The sequence below is a fragment of the Budorcas taxicolor genome, chromosome 23, assembly GCF_023091745.1.
Source record: "Budorcas taxicolor isolate Tak-1 chromosome 23, Takin1.1, whole genome shotgun sequence".
Taxonomy (NCBI): Eukaryota; Metazoa; Chordata; class Mammalia; order Artiodactyla; family Bovidae; genus Budorcas; species Budorcas taxicolor.
This window is the reverse complement of record NC_068932.1, coordinates 34068712-34094003: the sequence shown is the minus strand read 5'-3', so window position 1 is coordinate 34094003 and position 25292 is coordinate 34068712. Positions and strand designations below refer to the sequence as shown.

At 46.2% G+C, this 25292-nt stretch overlaps 1 protein-coding gene across 1 annotated transcript in view; it reads right to left on the bottom strand.

Moving 5' to 3' along the window:
* VWA2 (von Willebrand factor A domain containing 2) overlaps positions 1-25292 on the bottom strand; it is a 49420-nt gene that overhangs the window by 11221 nt on the left and 12907 nt on the right. The window contains 4 exon segments of the mRNA XM_052661111.1: positions 2721-2853; positions 3466-3599; positions 7761-7955; positions 18589-18698. Coding sequence (XP_052517071.1) covers positions 2721-2853; positions 3466-3599; positions 7761-7955; positions 18589-18698 — 572 coding nt within the window.

Here is a 25292-nt window from a genome sequence, read left to right as displayed (position 1 = left end):
CACAAGGGCCACCATTCCTGTGCTGGCTTCCATGCTCCATCCATCCCCATCATTACATCAAGTCCTCAGCTATTTGAAGAAACAATAGCCTCTTTCAGGTGGAGAAGGGGGCTCAGGGGGCTGAATTAAGGGGCCCAAAGTCACACGGTTATCAAAACAGCAGAGTAGGATCTGAACTCTGTCTCAGACTCCAAAGCCCATCCATCTTGCCCTCTGGGCCACCCCACCCCAGTTCTCCTGACTCTGCAGGGTCACACGCCAGCCAAGGCAAGAAGGGGTCCTTGTCCTTCCGGCAGGAAGCCCTCCCCTTGCCTGGCAGTAGCTCCACAATGGCCTCATCTCTAAGGAAATTCTCTCGGGGCCTTGGCAATCAAGTTCTCTAAAACTTTCCCAAGAAGGCTTCTCCCAGTGGGATCCCACCCCAGTGTTGCCCAGCTGAGGGGCGGCTAATGGGGCTCATTGCTAGGGCAGGAGCTTACCTGAGGCAAAACATCCCCTTGGGATAAAAGCCAAGTCAATTCTGCACTCAAGGGGTTGCTGAAGTCAACACTCTGCCAAGCCACCAGCTCATTAAAGAGAACTCTTCTTCCCTTCCACATCTACTTCTCCCATGACAATCTCATAAAACCACGCATCCAAGCCCAGAAAGTTCCATGGGCCCTGCCCTCCCTACCCAGCCCAGTGCTGGGAGCCCATGCTACTGAGCAGACACTGTCTAGGCCTTTACCTGGACCTGTCCTCAGCTTGCCATCCCGCCCCACCACCTGCCACCTCCCTCAGCTCTAGACTCAGATGCCACATTCTCTGCCTTCCCTGCCTACTGTAATTAAAAGTGCTCACCTACCCCAAACACCTATTCAGCCCACTCTGTCTCCCTCCACCCCCGCATTCTTTCCCCAGCAGGCACTTGGCATCACCTAAGAGTTCCTCTAGCTACTTACTCTGTTCACTGATGCCTCTTGCTCACAGGGGCAGATCTGTTTCTGAGATGCTCATGCAGATTCCCCAGGACTTGGAGCAGTGCTAAGAGCTCAGGAGAGCCTCTGCAAAGATTTCTTGAATAAAGGGCTTGATGAAAAGCCTACTATATGCATTATTCTAGAAGCCTTGATATATTAATTCCTGCATGCTCCAGACAAATCCTCTGGGGCAGGTCCTATTCTCACTCCCTTCCTGAACGTGGGAACAGACAGCGGAGGTTCCCAGCTCATTAATGGTGGTGTCCCCAGAGTCCGAGCACAAAGCCATTAAGTGTTCTCTACCCACCAGACTCTCCTGGGCCTCCCAACCTCTGGATGCCTCAGCCCCACTGCAACCTGGTTCTGACACCATTCAAGGTTGTTGAGGGACCTCCCTGGTGGTGCAGCAGGTGGGAATCTGCCTGCCAATGCAGGGGACACAGGTTCGATTCCTGGTCCGGGAAGATTCCACATGCCGCAGGGCAACTAAGCCCGGGCGCCACAGCTACTGAGCCCATGAGCGGCAACTACTGAAGCTCATGCACCCTAGAGCCCATGCTCTGCAACGAGAGGTCCACACAAGGCAACTAGAGAGGAGCTCCCACTTGACACAACTAGAGAAACCTCACACCCAGCAACAAAGCCCCAGTGCAGCCATAAAGAAATAAAACTATATATAAAGACTTTTAAATTATATATATATGTATTTTTTATATATATATAAAGGCTGTTCAAGCAGCCCCTTCTCCATGATGTGCAAGAAGGAAACAGGCCCTGCTACAGCACTTGGGAGGCTCTCTCTGGACCAAGACCACTGGGGGCAGTGACTGTGTCCACCTCCTTGTCACACACCGTCCGGCTCAGAGGGGCACTTAAACATGTTCACTAGAGAGCAAAGAACTACCTCCATTCACTTGAAAGCTCAGGTTCAGAAGAGAACCTCTAAGGGCCTCTGACAGGGCCCCAGGCCCCACTTCCTCTGATCCACGTGGGGGGCACGGCCCTTCCCTGCCAGGGTGGCATTTGGACTCGGCATTGGCCAGCATGGCCCTTGCAGCTTCTCTGCTGTTCCGTCTCATTGCCGTGTACATGCTCTGATCTCATCGCAGAGGCCAGGCCAAGGGGCAAGATGCAGCTGGTACGAACGCTACCCTGGCTCTCTAGAAATGATGGGTGGCCCGGATCACGAATTGCTAACCAGGGGCCATACTGGAGGTGATCAGATAAAGTGCCGAGGGATGGTCTGGGGAGTCTGCAGGGCAGTGGCCAGCAGGTGGGCAGCAGGTGTTCTCGAATGCCTGAGCTCCTGTCCTGAAGAATCCAGCCTCCCCAACGACATCTACAATTGGAGTTCATCCAAGGATCTTACTTAAGCCTCTTGCTTTGCTCAGCCCCCACAAAGGTGGAAACTGGTACTCAGAGGAACCAAGTTGCCAGACCACTATCCCACGTTCAAACCACTGTCCTATCCGACCAGTTTTTGGCTGACCCACCAGCCTTCCAGAATGGCTGTGACCTGCCCCGCTCACCTATCCTGGGTGCCTGGCTGGTGGGTCTACTAGACTCTGACACTGAGTACCTGCGCCCATGCCTGTATCCCTGAAACTCTGTCCCTGGTTCCCTCTCTGGTCTCCTCCGATCCCCGTCACAGGCTCCACGGCCAAGGCCCCAGAGAGCCATTCTCCCTGCAGCCTGTGAGCCCCTGGCCAACCCTGCCCAAGCCGAACCTTCGGGCTCTGACCTCAGACTTTGAGGACAAACCTGGAGAAGGGACAGAGGGCAGGCAGCACAGCATCAGTGCCCCGAGATCCTCTCCAGCACGGGGCGAGGCCAGCAAGCTCCCTGATCGTCTCCAGCGTCTTGCGCTCACAGGGGTGAGGCTGGACCTCGCAGTCTGTGTCCACCATGCATGCCCAAGACAGGGAAGACAGAGTTAAGCCTCATTCCCCGTGGCCCCACTAACCCCTGCCCTCACTCCCTCTCGGCAGAGCACACAGCGGAGGGCCAGCCAGTCTCCGAGCATCTCCTCTGCGCAGGCCCCGCCCCTCGCAGCTCTTCCATCGTGTGCACACGTGTACCTTTCATACTACATACGTCACTCCAGCTCCTGGAGACCCTGACAAAGCTGACTATGCATACAGGGATCTCACCCCAAGATGAAGCCTCCCTGTGCTGACAGCATGGGGAGCTGGCTCCTTTCTCCTCCCAAGCAGTGGACAGGCACAGGGGGCTTCCCGCCACATCTGGGTCCCAAGCCCCGAGCCTCTCGATCCCTCAAAGACAATCTCAGGATTCCCAGCCAAAACCCTCACAGGCCCTGACACGGGGAGGCTGAACGAAGCTGAGTGTCCCAGGGCTGAAGCTGCTAGGTCCTGTCCCTCTTCCCCCACTTCCTTAGGGAGCCTCCTGTGTCCTGACTTCTGGCCTTGGGGGACCCTCCTGACCCTCACATCCCACTTCTATATGAGCAAGTCCACTCCTTCCCATCTGGGAGGCCCATACTCACCTGGAGAGGCGGTGGTGCAGATGGCGGAGCTGCTGAGGGTGCTGAAGAGGCCGTTGGCGGCGTCATCCACCTGCTCGGCCATCAGCACATGCTGCTCCCTTGGATCGCTGGCCAGTGAGTGCAGCTCCTCCCACCTGAGTCCCGGCCGCAGCAGAGAAGTCACAATGGCTCGTCGCCCCACGCTCATCCACCTCCTGCCCACCCATCTCCTAGACTCTGGGCTCTGTGTGGACAGCACCACCACCCACCGAGGCAGGAGCCACCTAGCTGCAACCTCATCCATCTAGGATGCAGGGAAGGTCTAGATGTGAACCACAGAAAGACTGAGGATGCTGAGCTGTGGGTAGTCATGTGTGCATGTTCCAGCAACCCACCAATTTCCTCAGAGGAGAGCCTCCCACGCGAACTGTCAGCCCGTATTTGAGACTTGATCCTAATAGATCTAGTCATCCGGTTTTATAACTTTTAGTTGATGAGAAAAATATAACCAGAAAGGAAATGAAAGGAAGTGGTTTCTGGTTCTAGGTGATGCCAAGAGAAGCACACACAGGAACAACTAGTAACAGAAAAAAAAAGAAAAAAAAAATCCTGACGATTATAAACCATGGCCGTAAGAACTCAGAGGCCAGCAACGTGAGGCCATGTAGAGGTGGGAACTGGCATAGTTTAACAACCAGAGGGCACTGTCAGTGCCCGGAACAGGAATGATGGGTGGGACGATGACCCTAGGGCATGAAGAAGGGTTAAAGGATGTTGAAAAAACTCTGTCTTTAAGAAGACAAGGCAGTCAGTAACCCATTCAGAATCTTGCCCATCAAAAAATTCATCAAAATAGACCAAGGCTTGGCAATAGAGCAGAACATCCATGGATCTCTAAATCATCTCATGTAAAACTCTGATTCTCCTCTGAAGCCACAGAAACCAGCCATTTTATCCAGTACCTAGGACAGCGCCTGGCAAGGAGGGGCTTCTTAGTTCTAGACTCACAGTAGCTTTGAGTGGGCAGCTCTGCCAGGCCCCACCCTTAGCTCCCCCAGCTCCCAAAGAGACCTTCTTAAAAGCTCCCTGGGTAATCCAGATACTCAGCCAGAGCTGAGACTCCTCAGAGAGTAGGTTTAAAATACACTAAAGACAGGCGGGGGAGGGAAGAGCTTGAGCGGCATCAGTCTTGAATCTCACTACAGCGGTTCTCAGACTTTAGCGGCATCAGAATCACTGAGGACCAGAAAAAGCAGAGATTGAGGCTCCTTGCCCCAGAGTTTTGGATTCAATGAGGTGTGGCCTGAGTGCATGGGTTTCTAACAAGCTCTAAATGATGCTGATGCTGCTGGTCCAAGGAACATACCTGGAGAACCACTGGTCAACAGTGCACTGGCCTTCTACTAGGAGTAGGGGAAGGGGTTAGGTGGGCCTGGGAGCCCACCAGGCTTCCTCAGAGGCTTCCTGTGTCTGCAAAACTCGGGCTTTCAAATCTGAGTGATACCCCCTTTCCTGAACAACTAGCTTCTTAATTTCTCTACACCAGGAATGCTCGAAGTATGGTCTATGGGCTAGCGCAGGTCCCTAAACTTCTCACCCTGATTCAGAATCTCATAAGCATAGATACCAGGCATTTATAAACTAACTGCATGGCTACTTGACAGAGCCATTTTTATGTCTGTTGGGTCAATTAATAAGAATTTGAGCTTCTATTTTGTCTTTGTTTTCATTTCATTTTTCTGGTAATTCATTTTTATTTATTTATTTATTTATTTTAAAGCATCAGGGCATAATCCATTAGGGGGAAAAAAAAAACTGGACCTTCACCACATATAGTTTGAGAAGCGCTCCTCCAGCTAGCAGCTGGAGAAGAAAGCCCCAGAATGGGCCAGTATTTCCACCTTGTGGGGAGTTCCATCCTCAGTGACAGACCTTGGGCAACTATTATTCATAAGACACTCTGTTGGGCAGGAGAGTGGGCAGGGAGCCATAAGGTAACACCCCTTCTCCTCTCTCAAGGGGTTTATGTTCCTTATATCTGAGAACACAAAAAGAGCCAGCCATAAGGCAGCCTGTGCTTAGTACCAACTTACAACGACAGCAGCAACGGTGGTGGTGCCTGTCATCATCACACCAGGACACAGCACGATCGGGACAGCCCCATGGTGCCTGCAGCCTCAGTCTCCAGTCTTCCTCTTTCTGACCTGCACTTGCTGGTCCTCGGAGGTCCTCTCTCCCGACACTCGGGTGATCTTATTTAGGCTTTAAACACTATCTGTAGTCTCCATCTCGATGCCTGTCCCTTCTCCTATGTGCCAGACCCTTCCATCCAACTCTCTACTCGGCCTCTCTACTGAGATGGCCAATATGAATCTCAGACCTGCCCTGTCTGAAACAGAATTCCATTTCCCTTCCCAGTCTTTCCCATGTCATTCACGCTGGGGCTCAGGCCAAAATCTTCTATTCTTCTCTCATGCACCCACATCCAACACACCAGTCATGCCACTGCTCTGCCTTCCAAGCACATCCTAGATCCAGCCATTCCTCTATGGCTCACAGCTGCTGCCCTATGACAAACCACCTAAACTGCATGTGAGCCGCTCCACCATCTCCTAGGTTCCCCCACTGCCCCTATCATTGCCTCTCTCTCGGTCCCGTCAGTCTATTCTTGGCAGTCAGTGTGATCCCCTAAAAATGTAAGCCAGTTCATGCAATTCTCCTGCTCAAAACCCTCCACAGACTTCCCACACTACTCATTACAAACTTCACAAAGTCTCCAGCCCAGATTCCTGCCCACCTCCTTCCACCTTATTTCTTGTAATTCACCCCTTGCTGGTTGGTCTCCAGCTGCTCTCTGGCTGTCTTGCTGTTTCTGTAAGACACTCAGCTAGCTGCTGCCTCAGGGCCTTTGCACTTGCCATCTGCCTGCCTCTTGCCTGCTCTTTTTTGTTACGTGGAAGGCTTGTTCCTCACTTCAGTTTCTGCTCAAAAATCAACTCCTTGAGGGAACCTTACCAGACTCCCCTTATCTAAAATAGCTATCCTCTTGGGAATTCCCTTACAGTCCAGTGTTAGGACTCAGCGCTCTCACTGCTGGTTCAATCCCTGGTTGGGAAACTAAAATCCCAAAAGCTGCATGGCGTGCCCTACCCACACCCCACCCCCCACCCACACACACACAAAATAGCCATCCTCTCTACTCCCATCATTCTGTAACCTCTTATCTACTTTATTTTTCTTCTCTGCATTTTATGTCCGCCTGAGATTACTTATTTATTCACTCACTTGTTTGTTATCTAGTTCCTTTCCTAGAATGAAGTTCCATGAAGGCAAGGACTTTGTATAATATTATTGTCTCTGTATCCTGAGAACCTAGAATAGCGTCTGGCACGAGGAAGACAGCCTATACTTATTGAGAGAATAAGAAAAGTACAGCAGGCTTTCCAGATCCATAGGCTCCACACCCACAGATTCAGCTCACTGTGGCTTCTGTGCTATGTTTATGATCTACGGATATGGGAGGGCTAAATAAAGGACTTGAACATCCACGGACTGTGGTGTCCTGGGGCAGGGAGTTGGTTCTGGAATGGCAGTACTAAAATGAATAGAGATGTCTGTGTATAGGCACAGTGCCAGGACCAGAGTCATTTCACTTGATATCCACAACAACTAGATGTTCACACAGCTCATCTCCATTTTTAAGGCTGAGAACATACCCGCCCCCTCCTCTCACCAGGAAGGCAGATTTCAGCACCTAGAGAAACATGCTGGAGAAGAGGGGAGCCAGACACAGACCGGTCTCAGGCTCACCAGAACACTTTCTTGGATTATTCAGCTTGAAACTGGAGAAATGAGTCTTTTGTCTCCAGGATGGAGCTGGGAAGATGGGACCTGGGGTGCTGCCTGCACCCACAGTCCCAGCTTCCTGAGAAAGCCGGGCTGAGAGAACAGCAGAGACAACTGGATGGGGGACAGAAAGAGTCTAAAAGGCAGCGAAATCCTTAACTCCTGCTGACCCCGAGAAACCCCTGACCCACTGGCGCAGTTATATGAGTCCGTGAATTTCCATTTCTGCCCAGATACGTTGGAGTCAAGTTTCTGACACCTGAAACCAAGTGTTCAGACTAAAGACAATGCAAACTCTCAGACTTCCAAAGAGTTGGAGTTCCCTGTGTGCCAGCAACAATACAGCAAAGTGAGGGAAAGACAGGTTCCCGAAGATCCAGGATGGTTTTCCCAGCTCCCCTCTCTGCCCATGGCTGTAAAGCACACCAGGCCGACCCAGAGGGCTGACCCAGCACAACCAAATCTCTTACCTTGGGAAGTGGATGCCCACGGAGAACACAGTGATGCCCCTCTGCTTGAGCTGTTTGGAGGGCAGGGCCACGTGCCCTTGGGACCTCCCGTCGGTGACGATGATGAGGATCTGGGGCACAGAGGCATTTCTGCCCCCTGGGAATCCTTTGTGCAGAAGGTATTTCAGAGCAAGGCTTGTCTCTGTGCGCCCTCCTCTGAGTTCACCCAGAAGGAAAAAAAAAAGAAGAAAGAGCCAAAGATCCAGGGGTGAAGTTGGAATGAGAACCTGAGACAACAGCCACCTTCTCCCAGCAGAGGCTCAAAGGGACAATTCCCACATGACCTGTGCACTCTTTCACCAGCTAAACCACAGTGATGGAGCTTCCCAGGTGGCACCAGTGGTAAAGAATCCGCCTGCCAATGCAGGAGATGCAAGAGATGCGGGTTTGATCCTTGGGTTGGGAAGATCCCCCTGGAGAAGGAAATGGCAACCCACTCCAGTATTCTTGCCTGGAGAATTCCACAGACAGAGGGGCCTGGTGGGCTACAGTCCATGGGGTCACAAAGAGTCAGACACAACTGAGCAACTGAGCACACACACAGTGTTAAATGCATATAGTAAGGGGAAAAAAGAGAGAGAGAAAGATCTAAACCACAGTGACGAAGAAAAATGAATTTTTCCCCTGGACTTAGCACTCAGTCTGCACATGTGTTGTATTATATAATGTTATTCATGTATGCTTTCTCTCCCCACGATGGCTCCAGGGCACGATTCTCATCTTTTGTCTAACACCCACCTCCTATCTCCCCATCCCTGAAGCCTTCTTGTTACAGCTCAGCATGTCCTTGGGAAAGCAGGTAACTGAGCTTGGTAAGAATTTCTGAGCATGAATGGCTGGGCTTTGATGCAGGGTCATTTTCAAGATCAAGCCTCTGTGTCTCACTTCCAGGTTCAGGGTTGGGCATTGGGAGGTTGAACTGTTTGACTACTTTCAGAGCAGGGCAGGTGACTATGGTCTCATCTCACCAGGAGGCTAAGACTCTCCATTCCTCACAGTCCAGTTATGGAGATTGTTGGCTCAGCTTAGAATCCCAGCACAGAATCCCTACTAAATTTCACCATAGGAGGCTCGTGCCCACATCCACAGAGGGTGAACTGCCAGCTCTGGGTGTCACCTAGGTAGAAAATAATGACTTACTACAATAGATTTTGGGCAAAGCCTTTCAGTGGATGGTAATAGATGAAGAATCCTCTGCTCAGAGACCAGTAATACTAACTGCTAATATTTACTGTTCACCTTATGTGCCAAGCACCACTAAGCATGTGTATAAAGGTGCTTGGCTCATGTAATTCTCACCATAGCTCTGAGACAGGAGAGTTCAGAGAAGGGCCTTAGCTAAAGTGGGTGGTGGAGGCAGGACTTGAACCCAGAACTTCCAGAGTCCAAGTTCTTACCATCGCATTATACAACTTGCCTCTCCCCGGTTAGTGGAGGTCAGAACTGCAGTTTAAACTCAGTCAGGCTGATTTCCGAAGAAGGCAATGGCACCCCACTCCAGTACTCTTACTTGGAAAATCCCATGAACAGAGGAGCCTGGTAGGCTGCAGTCCATGGGACTGCTAAGAGTCGGACACGGCTGAGCAACTTCACTTTCACTTTTCACTTTCATGCATTGGAAAAGGAAATGGCAGCCCACTCCAGTGTTCTTGCCTGGAGAATCCCAGGGACGGGGGAGCCTGGTGGGCTGCCATCTATGGGGTCGTGCAGGGTGGGCCATGACTGAAGTGACTTGGCAGCAGCAGGCTGATTTCAAAGCCAACAGTCATTCCTTTGAGGGGGTTGGCAAATTAAAGCCTCAGGGCAAATGGGCACAGAAAACGGGTGCCCACTCATTTATGTGCTATCTACACAGGGCATGTGGCCAGCAAAGCATTAAAATATTTACTGTATGGCTCTTTGATGAAAAGGTTTGCTGACCCTGACTGTACTACTGCCCAAACAGTCACAAAACATTTCTCACTGAAAGCCAGGAGCTCCCTGTGGCTTCCCCTGGTGGTGATTCCCACAAGCCTCTGGCTGTGACCCTGCAGCCTTACTTTCTCAGCCAGCCTCAGCTTTCTCTCCTGAAAACATGCCCTTCCTCTGTCATCCATCTAACCATCACTTCTTTTCCTATGGGTTTAGTACTTTCAGTTCAGTCACTCAGTCGTGTCCGACTCTTTGCGACCCATGAATCACAGCACGCCGGCCTCCCTGTCCATCACCAACTCCCAGAGTTCACTCAGACTCACGTCCATTGAGTCCATGATGCCATCCAGCCATCTCATCCCCTGTCATCCCCTTCTCCTCCTGCCCCAAATCCCTCCCAGCATCAGAGTCTTTTCCAATGAGTCAACTCTTTGCATGAGGTGGCCAAAGTACTGGAGTTTCAGCTTTAGCATCATTCCTTCCAAAGAAATCCCAGGGCTGATCTCCTTCAGAATGGATTGGTTGGATCTCCTTGCAGTCCAAGGGACTCTCAAGAGTCTTCTCCAACACCACAGTTCAAATGTATCAATTCTTTGGCGCTTAGCTTTCTTTGGAAGGAATGATGCTAAAGCTGAAACTCCAGTACTTTGGCCACCTCATGAGAAGAGTTGACTCACTGGAAAAGACTTTGATGCTGGGAGGGATTAGGGGCAGGAGGAGAAGGGGACGACAGAGGATGAGATGGCTGGATGGCATCATGGACTCAATGGACCTGAGTCTGAGTGAACTCCGGGAGTTGGTGATGGACAGGCAGGCCAGGTGTGCTGCGATTCATGGGGTCGCAAAGAGTCGGACACGACTGAGCGACTGAAATGAAAGTACTAAACCCATAGGAAAAGAAGTGATGGTTAGATGGTTGATTTTCGGAGTGGGTCTGGGCCCCCTCTTCAGAGTCACCAGCCTGTGGCCAGAGAGAAATTAAATTTCAAGGACAGGAGGGCCCAGGTCACTACTCCACTGGCCTCTGTGGTGTCCACCCTCCACATCGCTCAGCACACAAATGCCCGCGCCAGTCACCCTCTCCTGCACCTGACCCACTGACTCCAGCCTATCAAGCTCTGATCCCTAGCAAGTGAGAAGAAACCCTGCTGCCTCCACTTTTCTTATTTCTTGGAGCGTTCCTCACTGAGTCTGTTCTCAGCTCAGCTTCTGGCTCCAGAACTAGAGGTCTGAGTCCCAAATCTAATGTTTTGCTAATTTCTCTCCAATGGGACTCAACTAGGTAGAAAGTGAAGGTTCACAGATGGACTGCTGTTTATGAGAGCAACACACAGACTGATCAAGAACAAGGACACAGATACTAAGTCCTGTGGTATACTGACCAGCTAAACTCGCCAAAGTTACATAGCCTGAGATTCCTGTTAAACTTGCTAAAGTAGGGAAAGTAACAGTACTGTTTGAGGGTTAAATGCCTCCTGGTACCTAGTAAGCACTCCATCACTGGTCATTATAATGACCACCTAGCAGTCTATTCCAAGAAGTTTATCTTTTGAGTTCATCTCAAATTCTAGCAAGCACGAAAGTCCCTCAGGCAACTTAACAATGTGGATTCTCAGATTCCACCTCCCCAGAGTCCAAACTGGTAGATGTGCAACCAGGCCTGAGAATCTGCATTTTAAACCTGCCTCCCTTCCACCACCCGCCATGATTCTGATGCAGGTAGTGCATGGAACAGACTTCAAAAAATAATTCATAAGAACACTCACTGAAGGCACCGGGATGTTGATCACAGGAGTCTTTGTTGTTGTTGGTTTTGGCAGTGGATAAAAATCCTGGAATCTAGCTAAATGTGTTCTTTTAGGGCAGTGGTTCCCAACCTTTTTGGCACCAGGGACCAGTTTCGTGGAAGAGAATTTTTCCATGAACTGAGGCTGGGGGGTGGGGGGGATGGTTTCATGATGATTCTCATAAGGAGAATGCAACCTAGAACTCGCATGCGCAGTTCACAGTAGGGTTCACACTCCTGGGAGAATCTCTCGCACCTGATGATGTGACAGGAGGTGGATCGCAGGTGGTAATGTGAGTGATGGGCAGTGGCTGTAACTACAGATGAAGCTTGACCGCCACTCACCTCCTGCTGTGTGTTCCAGTTCCTAACAGGCCATGGACGAGTATTCGTCCATGACCAGGGGTGGGGTAACCCTGTTTTAGCAACTAATTTACTACATTATAACAGCCAAGTTCACTGGTTTGTTATATAACCATAAAAGGGCTCAACATGGGAAATAATGCAGTTTTATGAAAAAAATACACACCAAATAATATTTTTTTAAGTTTTATAATTTTATCTATTCTAAAAACTATGTTTAAATGTTAATGTAGCTTGAAATAAGCCACAGCTGCTATAAAAGGCTTTGTGCTAAAGTAATGTGGTGAGTGCTATTTCTGTAGAGCTATTTAAACATACTACAACTCTGATAAAGCTACAGATGGGGTCCAAAAAAATTAAATCACAGGAAACTCAGAGTTGTGTAACTATGAAATTAATCAGATGATGGAACAGACTTGCACAGTCCCCCTGGCCAGAGTTCTAAGCATTCGGAGGCCAATTTCTGGCTGTGATTTTTCTCATTTTAGGTTATCACGAGGTAGAGCATTGGAAGGTTTGCTTGTAATATTTCCCAAAGTTATCACAAAATAGCAATAAAGTGATTGTCATAGTGGTTTCTTAGCCATTTCAAGACACGCTTTCAGGGGACTGCCTTGGTCTGGAAAGGCAAGTATTCTGGGTTTGGGGCATAGCTGTGCTCAGCAGTGCAGAATTTCAAACTCCACTGAAGAAAAAGGGTAAAGTGCCCTGGGGAGGTCATCACTCCCAGTCAGCCAGCATTCCTCTGTTCTGAATAATAAGAGTGTCTCAACATTCAGTGTCCTCAGTGACCCTGCAACCTTCGCCAAAAATCCAGTTACTGCCTCCTGTCCTGGTTGGTCGTCTTACAGTCGTCCTGGGATACAGAAGTGCTAACTGTTCACATCCCCAAAGAGCTGACCTTGTTCAGGCATGTAAAGAGGCATCTTTCTCACCCCAGTGTCTTCATCTGGCACATTCTCAATGTGTCTCTGCATGTCATGGGTCATGAATGACAGCCCTTGGGTATGACTTTCAACACAGCTAACAAGAGGCTCAACTAAGTGTTAGGAGGTAGAGGCTGAGGAGAGGGCAGGGAGAGGCGAGAAAGGACAGTTCCATGGGGCCTACTGGATGAGCAGTGTGATTCTGTGGTCCTGGCCAAGTTGCCTGCTCCTTCTCAACCTCAGTATCCTCCTCCATAAAATAAGGGGCTGGGAGAGGTACACAGTGACCTCTATAAAGTGCCCTTTGGTACCAGTCACTGCAACTGGCATAACTTTTCACATGAGAGCAGGGCTGAGTCATTTAAGTCCAAGTCCATCAACAACAACAAAAAAAACTCTGAAACCTACTAAAAAGATATTCTACATCCAAAGACAAAGAAGAAGCCACAGCGAGATGGTAGGAAAAGTGCAATCATGATAAAATCAAATCCCACACCCACTGGGTGAGAGACTCACAAACTGAAAAATAATTATATTATAGAGGCTGTCCCACTGGAGTCAAAGTTCTGAGCTGCATGTTAGACTCCCCAGCCTGGGGGTTTGGCATCAGGAGGAGGAGACTCAAGAGTATCTGGCTTTGAAGGCCAGCAGCATTTAATTGCAGACTGCCACAGAACTGGGGGAAACAGACACTCCACTCTTGGAGGGTGCACACAAGGTTTCATACCAGATCCCAGGGACAAAATCTGTGACCTCCTAAGAGCCTGGGCCAGACCTACCTGATGGTATTGGAGGGCTTCCAGCAGAGGTGGGGGTAATTACTTTAAACATAAATAGATTAAATGCTCCAACCATTAGATACAAACAGGCTGAAGGGATACAAAACCAAGGCCTATATGTATGCTGTCTATAAGAGACTGACTTCAGATCTAGGGATACATACAGACTGAAAGTCAGGGATGGAAAAAAATATTTCATGCAAATGGAAATCAAAAGAAAGCCACTGTAGCAATACTCGTATCAGACAAAATGGACTTTAAAATAAAGACCACGGTAAGAGACACAGAAGGACACTACATAATAATCAAGGGATCGACCCAAGAAGAAGATATAAGTATTGTAAATATATATGCACCCAACATAGGAACACCTTGATATATAATACTAACACCTATAAAAGGAGAAATTGACAGTGACAAAAATAATGGGGGACTTTAATACCCCACTTTCATCAATGGACGTCACATCATCCAGACACAAAATCAATAAGGAAACACAGGCCTTAAATGGCACATTAGGCCAAATGGACTTAATTGATACTTATAGAGCATTACATCCAAAAGCAGCAGGATACACATTATTTTTAACTGCATATGGAATATTCTCCAGGATTGATCACATGCTGGGCCACAAAGTAAGCCTTGGTAAATTTTCTTATATCAAGCATCTTTTCCATCCACAATGCTATGAGATTAGAAATCAACTACAAGGAAAAAAAAAATGTAAAAGACATAAACACATGGAGGCTAAACAATAAGCTATCAAACAAAAAAATGGATCCCTGAAGAAATAAAAGAGGAAACCAAAAAATACCCAGAGACAAATGAAAGTATGATGATCCAAAACCTATGGGACACAGCAAAAGCAGTTCTAAGAAAGAAGTTTATAGCAATATAATCTTACCTCAGGAAACAAGAAAAATCCCAAATAAACAACCTAACCTCACACCTAAAGCAACTAGAGAGAAAAGAACTAACAAAACCCAAAGTTAGTAGGGGGAAAGAAATCATAAAGATCAGAGCGGAAATAAATGAAACTGAGACAAAGAACACAATAGAAAAGACCAATGAAACTCAAAGTTGTTTCTTTGAAAAGAAAGTTGATAAACCTTTAGCCAGACTCATAAAGAAAAAAAAAGGGGGGGAGTGGGCTCGAATCAATAAAATTAGAAATGAAAAAAAGAGAAGTTACAACTGATGCCACAGAAACACAAAGGCTTGTAAGAGACATACACAAGCAGCTACATGCCAATAAAATGGGCAATCTAGAAGGAATGGACACATTCTTAGAAAGATCAATCTCCCAAGACTGAGTCATAAAAAAACAGAAAATATGAACAGACAAATAACAAGTAATGAAGTTGAAACTATGGTTTAAAAACTCCCAACAGACAAAAGTCCAGGACCAGACGACTTCACAGGTGAATGCTGTCAAACATTTAGAGAAGAGTTAACACCTATCTTTCTGAAACTCGGCCAAAAAAAATTTCAGAGGAAGGAACACTCCCAAACTCATTCTATGAGGCCACTATCCCACTGACACCAAAACCAGACAAAGATACCACAAAAAAAGAAAATTACAGGCCGATATCACTGATGAACATAGGCATCAAAATCCTCCACAAAATACCAGCAAACTGAACCCAGCAATACATTAAAAGGATCATATACCACGATCAAGTGGGATCTAGTGCAGGGAAAGAATTTTCAATATTCTCACATCAATCAATGTGATGCACCACTTTAACAAATTGAAAAATAAAAACCATATTATCTCAATAGGTGTAGAATTTGACATCCATTTATGATGAAAAATTTAACACCCATTTATGATGAAAACTCTCCAGCAAGTGGGCATAGAGGAGACTTACCTCAACATAATAAAGGCTGTATATGACAAACTTACAGCCAACATCATATTCAATGGTAAAAAACTGAAAGCATTTCCTCTAAGGTCAGGGACAAGACAAGGATGTCCACTTTCACCACTTTTATTCAACATAGTTTTGGAAGTTCTAGCCATGGCAATCAGAGAAGAAAAAGAAAAGGAATTCAAATTGTAAAAGAAGAATAAAACTGTCACTGTTTGTAGATGATACAATAGTATACACTGAAAATTCTAAAGATGCTACCAGAAAACTACTAGATCTCATCAATGAATTTGTAAAGTTGCAGAATTAATACACAGAAACCTGTTGCATTTCTATACACTAACAATGAAAGATGAGAAACAGAAATTAAAAAAACAACCCCATTTACCATCACATCGAAATTGATAAAATACTTAGGAACAAACCTACCTAAGGAGGCAAAAGACTTGGAGTCTGTAAACTATAAGACACTGATGAAAGAAAAAAAATTGACACAAATAGATGGAAAGATATAACATGTCCTTGGATCGGAAGAATGAATAGAATCAATATTAATCAAGAACCAATATAATCAAAATGACTATATTACTCAAGGCAATCTACATATTCAATGCAATTCAAGTTACTTTGGGCATTTTTTACAGAACTAGAACAACAACAAAAAAAATTTGAATGGAGACACAAAAGACCCCAAATAGCCAAAACAATCTTGAGAAAAAAAAAATGACACTAGAGGAGTCAGGCTCCCTGACTTCAGACTATACTTCAAAGCTACAGTAATCAAAAGAGTATGGTACTGGCACAAAAACAGAAATATAGATCAATGGAACAGAATAGAAAGCCCAAAAATAAATCTGTGGTCAATTTATTTATGACAAAGCAGGTAATACTATACAATGGAGAAGAGACAGTCTTTTCAATAAATGGTGCTGAGAAAACTGGACAGCTACATGTAAAAGAAATTACATGTACATGAAGCTACATGAAAATTTCATGTAAGCTTTCTAATATCATGAAAGCTACACGAAATGAGAACATTCTCTAACACTGTACACAAAAATAAACTCAAAATGGTCAAAAAGACCTAAATGTAACATTGAATACTATAAAACTCTTAAGAGGAAAACATAGGCAGAACTCTCTTTGGTATAAATCACAGCAATATCTTTTTTGACCCACATAAACCAAATATAAACAAATGGTACCTAATTAAATTCTAAAGCTTTTCCATAGCAAAGGAAACCATAAAGAAAATGAAAAGACAACTCATAGAATGGGAGCAAATATTTGCAAACAATGCAACAAACAAGGCGTTAATTACCAAAATTTATAAAAAGCTCATGCAGCTCAAATTAAAAAAAACCAACAATCCAATATAAAAAATGGGCAGAAGACCTAAAGGGACATTTCTCCCAAGAAATTTAAAATATATAAAAACAAAGCATTTAAAATATATAATCAACAAAGACCTACTGTATAGCACAGGGAACTCTGCTCAATATTCTACAATAACCTAAATGAGAACAGAATCTGAAAAAGAATAGACACATTTATAATTGAATCACTTTGCTGTATACCTGAAACTAACATGACATTGCAAATCAACTACAGTCCAATATAAAATAAGTTTTTAAAATAAGAGTCACTGGAGGTCTCTGGGACCTGTAGGATCCCCGGAGGTCTTTCCATTCCCAGTGTGGGGATTCTGGCTTATTGAGAGCCCTGGGGACTTACAGGCCTGAGAGTGATGAACCGACCTCAGAGCTCAGGCCTTTGCAAGTGAAGGTGACAGGTGTACCTGGCTGGGACCATGGACTTGAACAAGATTCAGTAGACACTAGGACAAGGGCAGCAAAGACCAAAAAAGATTCAGAGATCAAAGTAGCAAGTGGCCAATAAAGGCATTCTTTTGTGAGGGCTTATGAAGAACACTGAATATGTGTATGCATATATATGTGTGTGTATAACACACGTTTATATCCATATAGCCATATATGTATAATCAGTTCAGTTGCTCAGTCGTGTCCAACTCTTTGCGACCCCATGAATCACAGCCCACCTGGCCTGCCTGTCCATCACCAACTCCCGGAGTTCACTCAGACTCATGTCCATGGAGTTGGTGATGCCATCCAGCCATCTCATCCTCTGTCGTCCCCTTCTCCTCCTGCCCCTAATCCCTCCCAGCATCAGGGTCTTTTCCAATGAGTCAACTCTTCTCATGAGGTGGCCAAAGTACTGGAGTTTCAGCTTCAGCATCAGTCCTTCCAATGAACACCCAGGACTGATCTCCTTAAAGTCACATACATAAAATATTATACATATTTTATGTATAAAAATATACATAAAATATATACATATATGTATGTACATATACACACATCAGCTGACTTGTAATGTGGCGAAAATCATGACCCACCTCATATGTGTGTGTGTGTGCTAACTCACTTCAGTCATGTCCAACTCTTTGCAACCCTATGGACTGTAGTCCACCAGGCTCCTCTGTCCAGGGCATTCTCCAGGCAAGAATACTGGAGTGGGTTTCCATGCTTTCCTCTAGAGTATCTTCCCAACCCAGGGATCAAACCTGCATCTCTTATGTCTCCTGCATTGATAGGTGGGTTCTTTACCACTGGCACCACCTGGGAAGCCCGTGACCCACTATATATATATATTTATAGAACGTGTATGAGCACATAAAGAGCGAGTCATCATGCTTAAAGTGCTTTCAGTAACAGAGGAGTGCTAACTCTTTTTAGGTCACAAAAATGAGGCTCCAAGAAGTGTGGTGAGTTATCCTGTCTCAGCAGGGAGAGAACCGGGAGAAGGACCCAGGATTCTTCCCACCACCTCATGCTCTTAATCTGTCCCCACCCTCATTAGACCTTTCCCCCAGCTGACAACCACATACAACAGAAGCAAATACTTCCCTTTTTTTTTCTTAACTTGCATTTAAGTTCCCACCTTAGACATTATGTAATAAGAGGCAGCTTTGAGCAGGGAATTCTTACTACCCGCTGTGCACCCCTTGGCTTCTGGAAGCTGGGCCACAGCCCTCTCTTTCTCTGTGCAGTCAAGAGCAGGCACAACCCTTCAAGGGCAATTCTGAGAGCAGCTAGCATTGCTCTAATTGCAGCAGTATCTGATTGTACTTACTTGAAAACCATCCTCTTGATTTTTGCCTTCACTTCCTGTTGGGTTGAAAAGGCATCCAAGGGGAATTCCAGACGAGGGGTGGAACTGAACTGGACGGCTCCCACCCTGACCTGCAGTGGGAGACAGAGGGCCCAGGGGCTGAGAGCGGGATCAAGTCACAAACACCCCTGACAGAAGGGATGAGAAAGGTTAACGACCCTGCCTCCTGCCCACTTGCAAATACCAGTGCTGGTATTTCTGTGATCTCCCGGAAAGAAAGTTCCAAAGACAGGGAGGAGAATTTGGAAGGAGACAGTCAAACATGCCTGTGCTCGGCACTGACCACCACCAATTCGACCCTCATTTCGACAGCTCTCTGGGTGGAGTTTTGAGCACTTTAGGGTCTCTGCTCACACTTACTATCTCCAGGTGTAGGCACTCTTTCAAGCCTTCTCAACACATTTCATTTAATCCACAGAGGCGCTATTCATACCCATAATTACTGCCGGAGAAACTAGAGGATACAGACCTGGCCCAGGGCTAGAAAGAAAAGAACATGGCCATTGGACTTGGTGCCTATGAACTTCATCAAGCCTGTTATATATAGACTGTCTCCTCAGCAGCCAGCACAGGCTTCCAGCAAAACGCCCAACCAGAAGTTAATCACTGCCACCATCAACTGGTGGCCCATCATTAATCACAGCCACTGCACACCCATCCCTGGTTGAGGAGGGGGCACCCTTCCAGGCCTCCTCCTGCTAAACTAGGGGAAGGCCAGATCTCCAAGCCAGAGTAAGACTGAGGGCCAAGCAATTCCCTAATGTGAGACAAGCACTGCTGGAGCTGAAGTTCCTCTGTAGCAGAGGAAGTGAGAGCCATCGGCGATTCCTGATTCTGCATCCTCATTCAGAAGGCCACGGGAGAAAATCCAACGCCTTGCAAAACAGGAGAAGGGAAACTGTGAGTAAAGTCATTCTCTGGACTCTTAAGATTAGTGTGTCAAGCAGAGAAGGGTTTAAACATTTAAGTTTCCTCTTGAGGGCCTAACCCCTGCACCTAGTCGCTGGCTCTCTCAAGTCCTGGAGAAACTACATTCTCAGTTACTCATCTCACAATGAATTCTGGCCAAGACTGCAGACGGGCCAAGTGATTCATAATTAAACAATGATGCTGACTTTTTCTTGCTATGTGAATTCCTTCACTGCTGATCCCTTAGCAGGCCTGGTGCTTGGGAGCCGATCAAAGCACTTGGCCAGCTGCATCTGCTTGCAGGGAGCACAGCCCATCAACTTTCCTCCCACCAGAAGTTCTGAGGAGGAGCTGCCGGGAATCTTAAGCAGGAAGAAATACAAGTCTTGGGTTAGGGTTAGACAAGTCTTCGGTGGGCATGTGGGATGGACACAGGAAAGCATAGTAGTAGAGAACCTCAGGAAGGAGTTTGTGAGAAGTGACCCTTTTTTCTCTCAAATTTAGCGCGTGATAAACCATTAGGCATCCAGTCCCATCACTCCACGGGAAATAGGTGGGGAAACAGTGGAAATAGTGTCAGACTTTATTTTTGGGGGCTCCAAAATCATTGCAGATAGTGACTGCAGCCATGAAATTAAAAGACGCTTACTCCTTGGAAGAAAAGTTATGACCAACCTAGACAGCATATTCCAAAGCAGAGACATTACTTTGCCGACTAAGTTCTGTCTAGTCAAGACTATGGTTTTTCCTGTGGTCATGTATGGATGTGAGAGTTGGACTGTGAAGAAAGCTGAGCACCAAAGAATTGATGCTTTTGAACTGTGGTGTTGGAGAAGACTCTTGAGAGTCCCTTGGACTGCAAGGAGATCCAATCAGTCCATTCTGAAGGAGATCAGCCCTGGGATTTCTTTGGAAGGAATGATGCTAAAGCTGAAACTCCAGTACTCTGGCCACCTCATGCAAAGAGTTGACTCATTGGAAAAGACTCTGATGCTGGGAGGGATTTGGGGCAGGAGGAGAAGGGGATGACAGAGGATGAGATGGCTGGATGGCATCACAGACTCAATGAACGTGAGTCTGAGTGAACTCCAGATGGTGATGGACAGGGAGGCCTGGAGTGCTGCGATTCATGGGGTTGCAAAGAGTCGGACACGACTGAGCGACTGAACTGAACTGAAACCATTAGGGCATCTCAAACCAACGGGATAAGATGGTGCCATCAGTAAGATATATTGGGACAACGGGACAGCCATCTGCAAAAGAATAGAGGAAAGCTTGCAAATGGATTCATGAGTTAAGTGTGAAAAGTGTGACCATAAAAGTTCTAGAAGAAAACTTGGGAGAATTCCTCTGTAATTGCAAAGGAACAAAGACATCACTATGACTTATAGTCCATAAGTTGTAAAGGAAAAAAAATGATGAATCTGACTCTATGAAGAAAACTTCTACAGGGCAAAAAAATGTCATAATGCAACCAAAAAATGAAGACAAGTGAAAAGTTATTTGCTACTCATGTCAGAGACAAAAAGTTACTTTCACCAATACATAAAGAGTGTCTAGGAGCTGATCTGAGAAAGATCCACAATCCGACAGAAAAATAGGCCAAGAATATGAACCGAGATCACAGAAGAGGAAATACAGACACAACTGAGCCACTAACACACACATACTGGTTAACTAAACCTTGGTAAATTCTTATGATGGAACATTAATCAGCTATAAAAATGCATGCTCTTGCATGCTCACTCACTGTAGTCTGCCAGGCTCCTCTGTCCATGGGATTTCCCAGGCAAGAATACTGGAGTGCCGTTTCCTCCTCCAGGGGATCTTTCCTACCCAGGGATCAAACCCACATCTCCTACATCAGCAGGTAGATTCTTTACCACTGAGCCATCTGGGACACACGTAAAAATGATATATGCTTATATTAATACCTATATTACCTAACTACCTAGATAGGAAAGACTTTCAAGATAATGTGAGGAGAAAGAGGTGAGAGATGAAACTGTATAAGCATGCTACCCTTTGTATGAAAATGGCAAAAATTAGAATATATATTCATAGTGCTTCTATCTGCATGAAGTAATTCTGTAAGGATGCTCAAGACAGCAGGGGTGGGGGTAGGGAGGACTGGGCAAATAGAAAATACATGACTGGGAGGGATACTTTTCATTGAATGCCTTTGTTTTGAACCCTGTGAATGAATTGGTTAAAAAAAAAAAAAGACTCCCTTGAGACCAACAGCTGGGTGTATTTACTTAAACAGGAAAGAACCAACTTCAAAACAAGATAGAAACAGCTTGAGTCAGTAGTCAAGGCATTTAATTTAATTGGCGGTTTGGGAGCAAAATAGCTACCTTTTATCTTCAGTTTACTGTATGCTCAGAAGCAAGCCCGTCCCGATTTCTCACCACACTGTAATCACTGCTGCAGTCATTATATTAGGGCCAGGAAGTGAACTTCTCAGTGCAAGTGTTGAGAGGAGACTTCAAACACATTAAATCCACCTCAAAACAGAGCCTCCATAAAAAGCTTTAATTGATAGCTACTTGAAAATTTCTTCCCAGAAAGTAAAATAAAGTGCAAGTCAAATTCCTTGTATTCAGTACATGGAGATAACAGACATGCCATGCTGTGCTAAGTCGCTTCAGTTGTATCCGACTGTGGCCCCATGGACTCTAGCCCACCAGGTTCCTCTGTCCATGGGATTCTCCAGGCAAGAATACTGGAGTGGGCTGCCATGCTCTCCCCCAGGGGATCTTCCTGACCCCAGGACCAAGCCTGTGTCTAAGTCTCCTGCATTGGCAGGCAAGTTCTTTACCACTAGTGCCACATGGGAAGCCCAATAACAAGACGATGACACCTAAAATGCAGCTCAAACATAACAAACCTGGAGCCACAGGTCAGATTGAAGCATCTGAAATCACCCTAATGCAAAAATCTTTCTTCAACTAGCAATTCCAGCAAGTCTGAGCAGCTTGGAGCTGGAGGCACTCATTTGCTTGCAAAAAAAAAGACACCAACTCCTTAGCTCAACACCCAGACTTTGACCTGTTAATAAAACAGAGCCACTCGGCACCCTCCTTCCAGTGACAGTGACAGTCAGGTTCCCTCATATGAAAATGCCCAGGCCTCTCACTATCCTGTCTCCTTGTTGTGGGCACTGTCTAGTTCACCAATATCTAACCTTAAAAAAAAAAAAAAAAAATTAGGTCTTCCCTGGTGGCTCAGTGGTAAAGAATCTGCCTGTAATACAGGAAACGTGGGTTTGATCCCTGGGTAGGAAAGATCCCCTGGAGGAGGAAATAGCAACCCACTCCAGTATCCTTGTCTGGGAAATCCCATGGACAGAGGAGCCTGGCGGGCTACAGTAAATGGGGTCGCAAAGAGTGATGCTACTTAGCAACTTCACTACCACCTTAAAAATTCCATATTCTAAATGTGGTTTGGCAACATTAAATTCCCTGAATTCTGGGCAACTGTGTGTTGGAAGAGTTGCTCCCCAAACCGCCATACTGTTTTTTAGGTCACAGTTTCCTTACGCTCTCTTTGAGGATGCTGAATTTCTATGTAAAGACACACACACACCCCACCATGTCACCAGCTGTCCACGGCCTATGTGACTGTGAGAGCAGAATGTGAAGTGCTGGGCTGAGACTCAAGAGCCCCCCCGTTCTTCCATGCTGAGAGCTGTGTGACCCTAAGCAGTCACTTAGCCTCTCTGAGCCTGTATCTTCATCTATGAAACATTCTCTAATAATCTGTGAAGTTCTTCTCTTCCAACTTGTCATCTACTGGGATCTCCAGACCACCCATTTCAGGACATACTACATCCATTTAAAGGTCAACAGTGTTTGATCTTTATGGCTCTTCCTCCATGAAAAAACTAGCAAAACTCCCCCAAGGAATCACTTCCTTTAAAAAGCAGGGTCCCTTGGGGAGGAGGGCAGAGATTCAGCAGCCTTTGGCCTTGAGCCTCTGAGAGTCCACAATGGGTTGACTTTATAGTTGGAACGTCCGGCTATCAGTATCTAGACAGAATGATGTCAGCTATAACCATGCAAGATGGCCTGAAGTCCAAGATAATGTGCTCATTCCTCACAAATGACATGTCATTTCTGGAAAAAATCTGCTCTCATTAAAAGCCCCTTTTGCTCCTAAATCCTAGAGGTTTTTCTAGGATTAACCCAGGAATGTCATCTTGGAAAACCACTTCCTTCCTTCACCTGTATGTGACTAGTCTCTCATTCACAGCTTTCCAAACCAAAATGCCCTTCTTAAATTTTTACTTGATTTTTGAGTCAGTTCACATGGTTCAAAAGTATAAAGACATTTATACCGATGGGCCTCCCCCTGGACTTGTGCCCCATTTGCCCAGTTCCCACTCCTTCCCTCAATGGGAAACTGCTGCTCTTTGCCTCTTAAAAACGCCCCCAGAGTTTCTTCATGCAGATATAAACAAATACAAATACAGGCTCTTTTCATCTCCGTTTTTCATAAACAGTAACATATCATACATACCATCTGCACCTTACTTTTATACTCTATTTGTGTTGGTGTTTTTCCACATCAAAGACTTTTCTCATACACTTTTGACAGTTGCCCTGTGATTCATTATATGAAGACACCATAAAGGATTTACCCCTGTGAGCAGGCCTTTTGGGTTGCCTGAAATCTTTTACAATTACAAACAACACTGCAACGAATAAATTTGAGTGTGAATTATTTTGCACCTGTGGGAGTATCTATAGGATAAACTACTGAGTCAAAGGGTCCCAGCCTTTGTCATTTGGATGGACACTGTTAGATTCTTCCATAATGAGGCTGCACATTCCCACCAGCATGAGAACACCACTTTCCTACAGGCTTGCCAATGAAGCATGAAACCAAACTTCAGATTTTTGGTAATCCAGTTAAATAGAAAATAGTGTATCAGTCAGAGATTTGCTATTTCATTGAATGAGGTTGGGCATCTTTTCCTATGTCAGAGGGCCATCTGTGTTTCATTTTCTGGGAACTGTCTGTGTATATTGTCCATTTTTCTGTTGACTTGTTCCCAAATGCCATTTTTTAGCAATAAAAGCCACAGCTAGCACAGACTGCTGACATTTAAGACTTGCTATCTGGAACCAGGAAGAACAAGAAATGAAGATACTGGCTGGATTCACCAGGCAGGAGCTGTTCCCTTCAAGCGAACACAGAAGGTAGGAGCTGATTTGTATTAAGACCCTGCTGCTGCTGCCGCTAAGTAGCTTCAATTGTGTCTGACTCTGTGACCCCATAGACGGCAGCCCACCAGGCTCCCCCGTCCCTGGGATTCTCCAGGCAAGAACACTGGACTGGGTTGCCATGTCCTTCTCCAATGCATGAAAGTGAAAAGTGAAAGTGAAGTCGCTCAGTCATGTCCGACTCTTCACGACCCCATGACTGCAGCCTACCAGGCTCCTCCTTCCATGGAATTCTCCAGGCAAGAGTACTGGACTGGGGTGCCATTGCCTACTCCTAGTCTTCAGAAATAGCTGTAGTTTTTGTCTGCAGCATGCTTTCCCTTTCCCGCAGTTCTGCAACCACAACCTCTCTTTCTAGCAGGAAGTCCCAGTGATCATCCCCACCCCAAGAAGGAGGATAAGCACCTGACTCACGAATGGCCAGATAAGCTCTTCCCTCTGACTTCTGTGATTGGCAAAGGGATTGTCATGTGACCTACATCTGCCCAATCAGAGCCCTCCTGAAGACTTCTGCCAGCTCTACAGGGA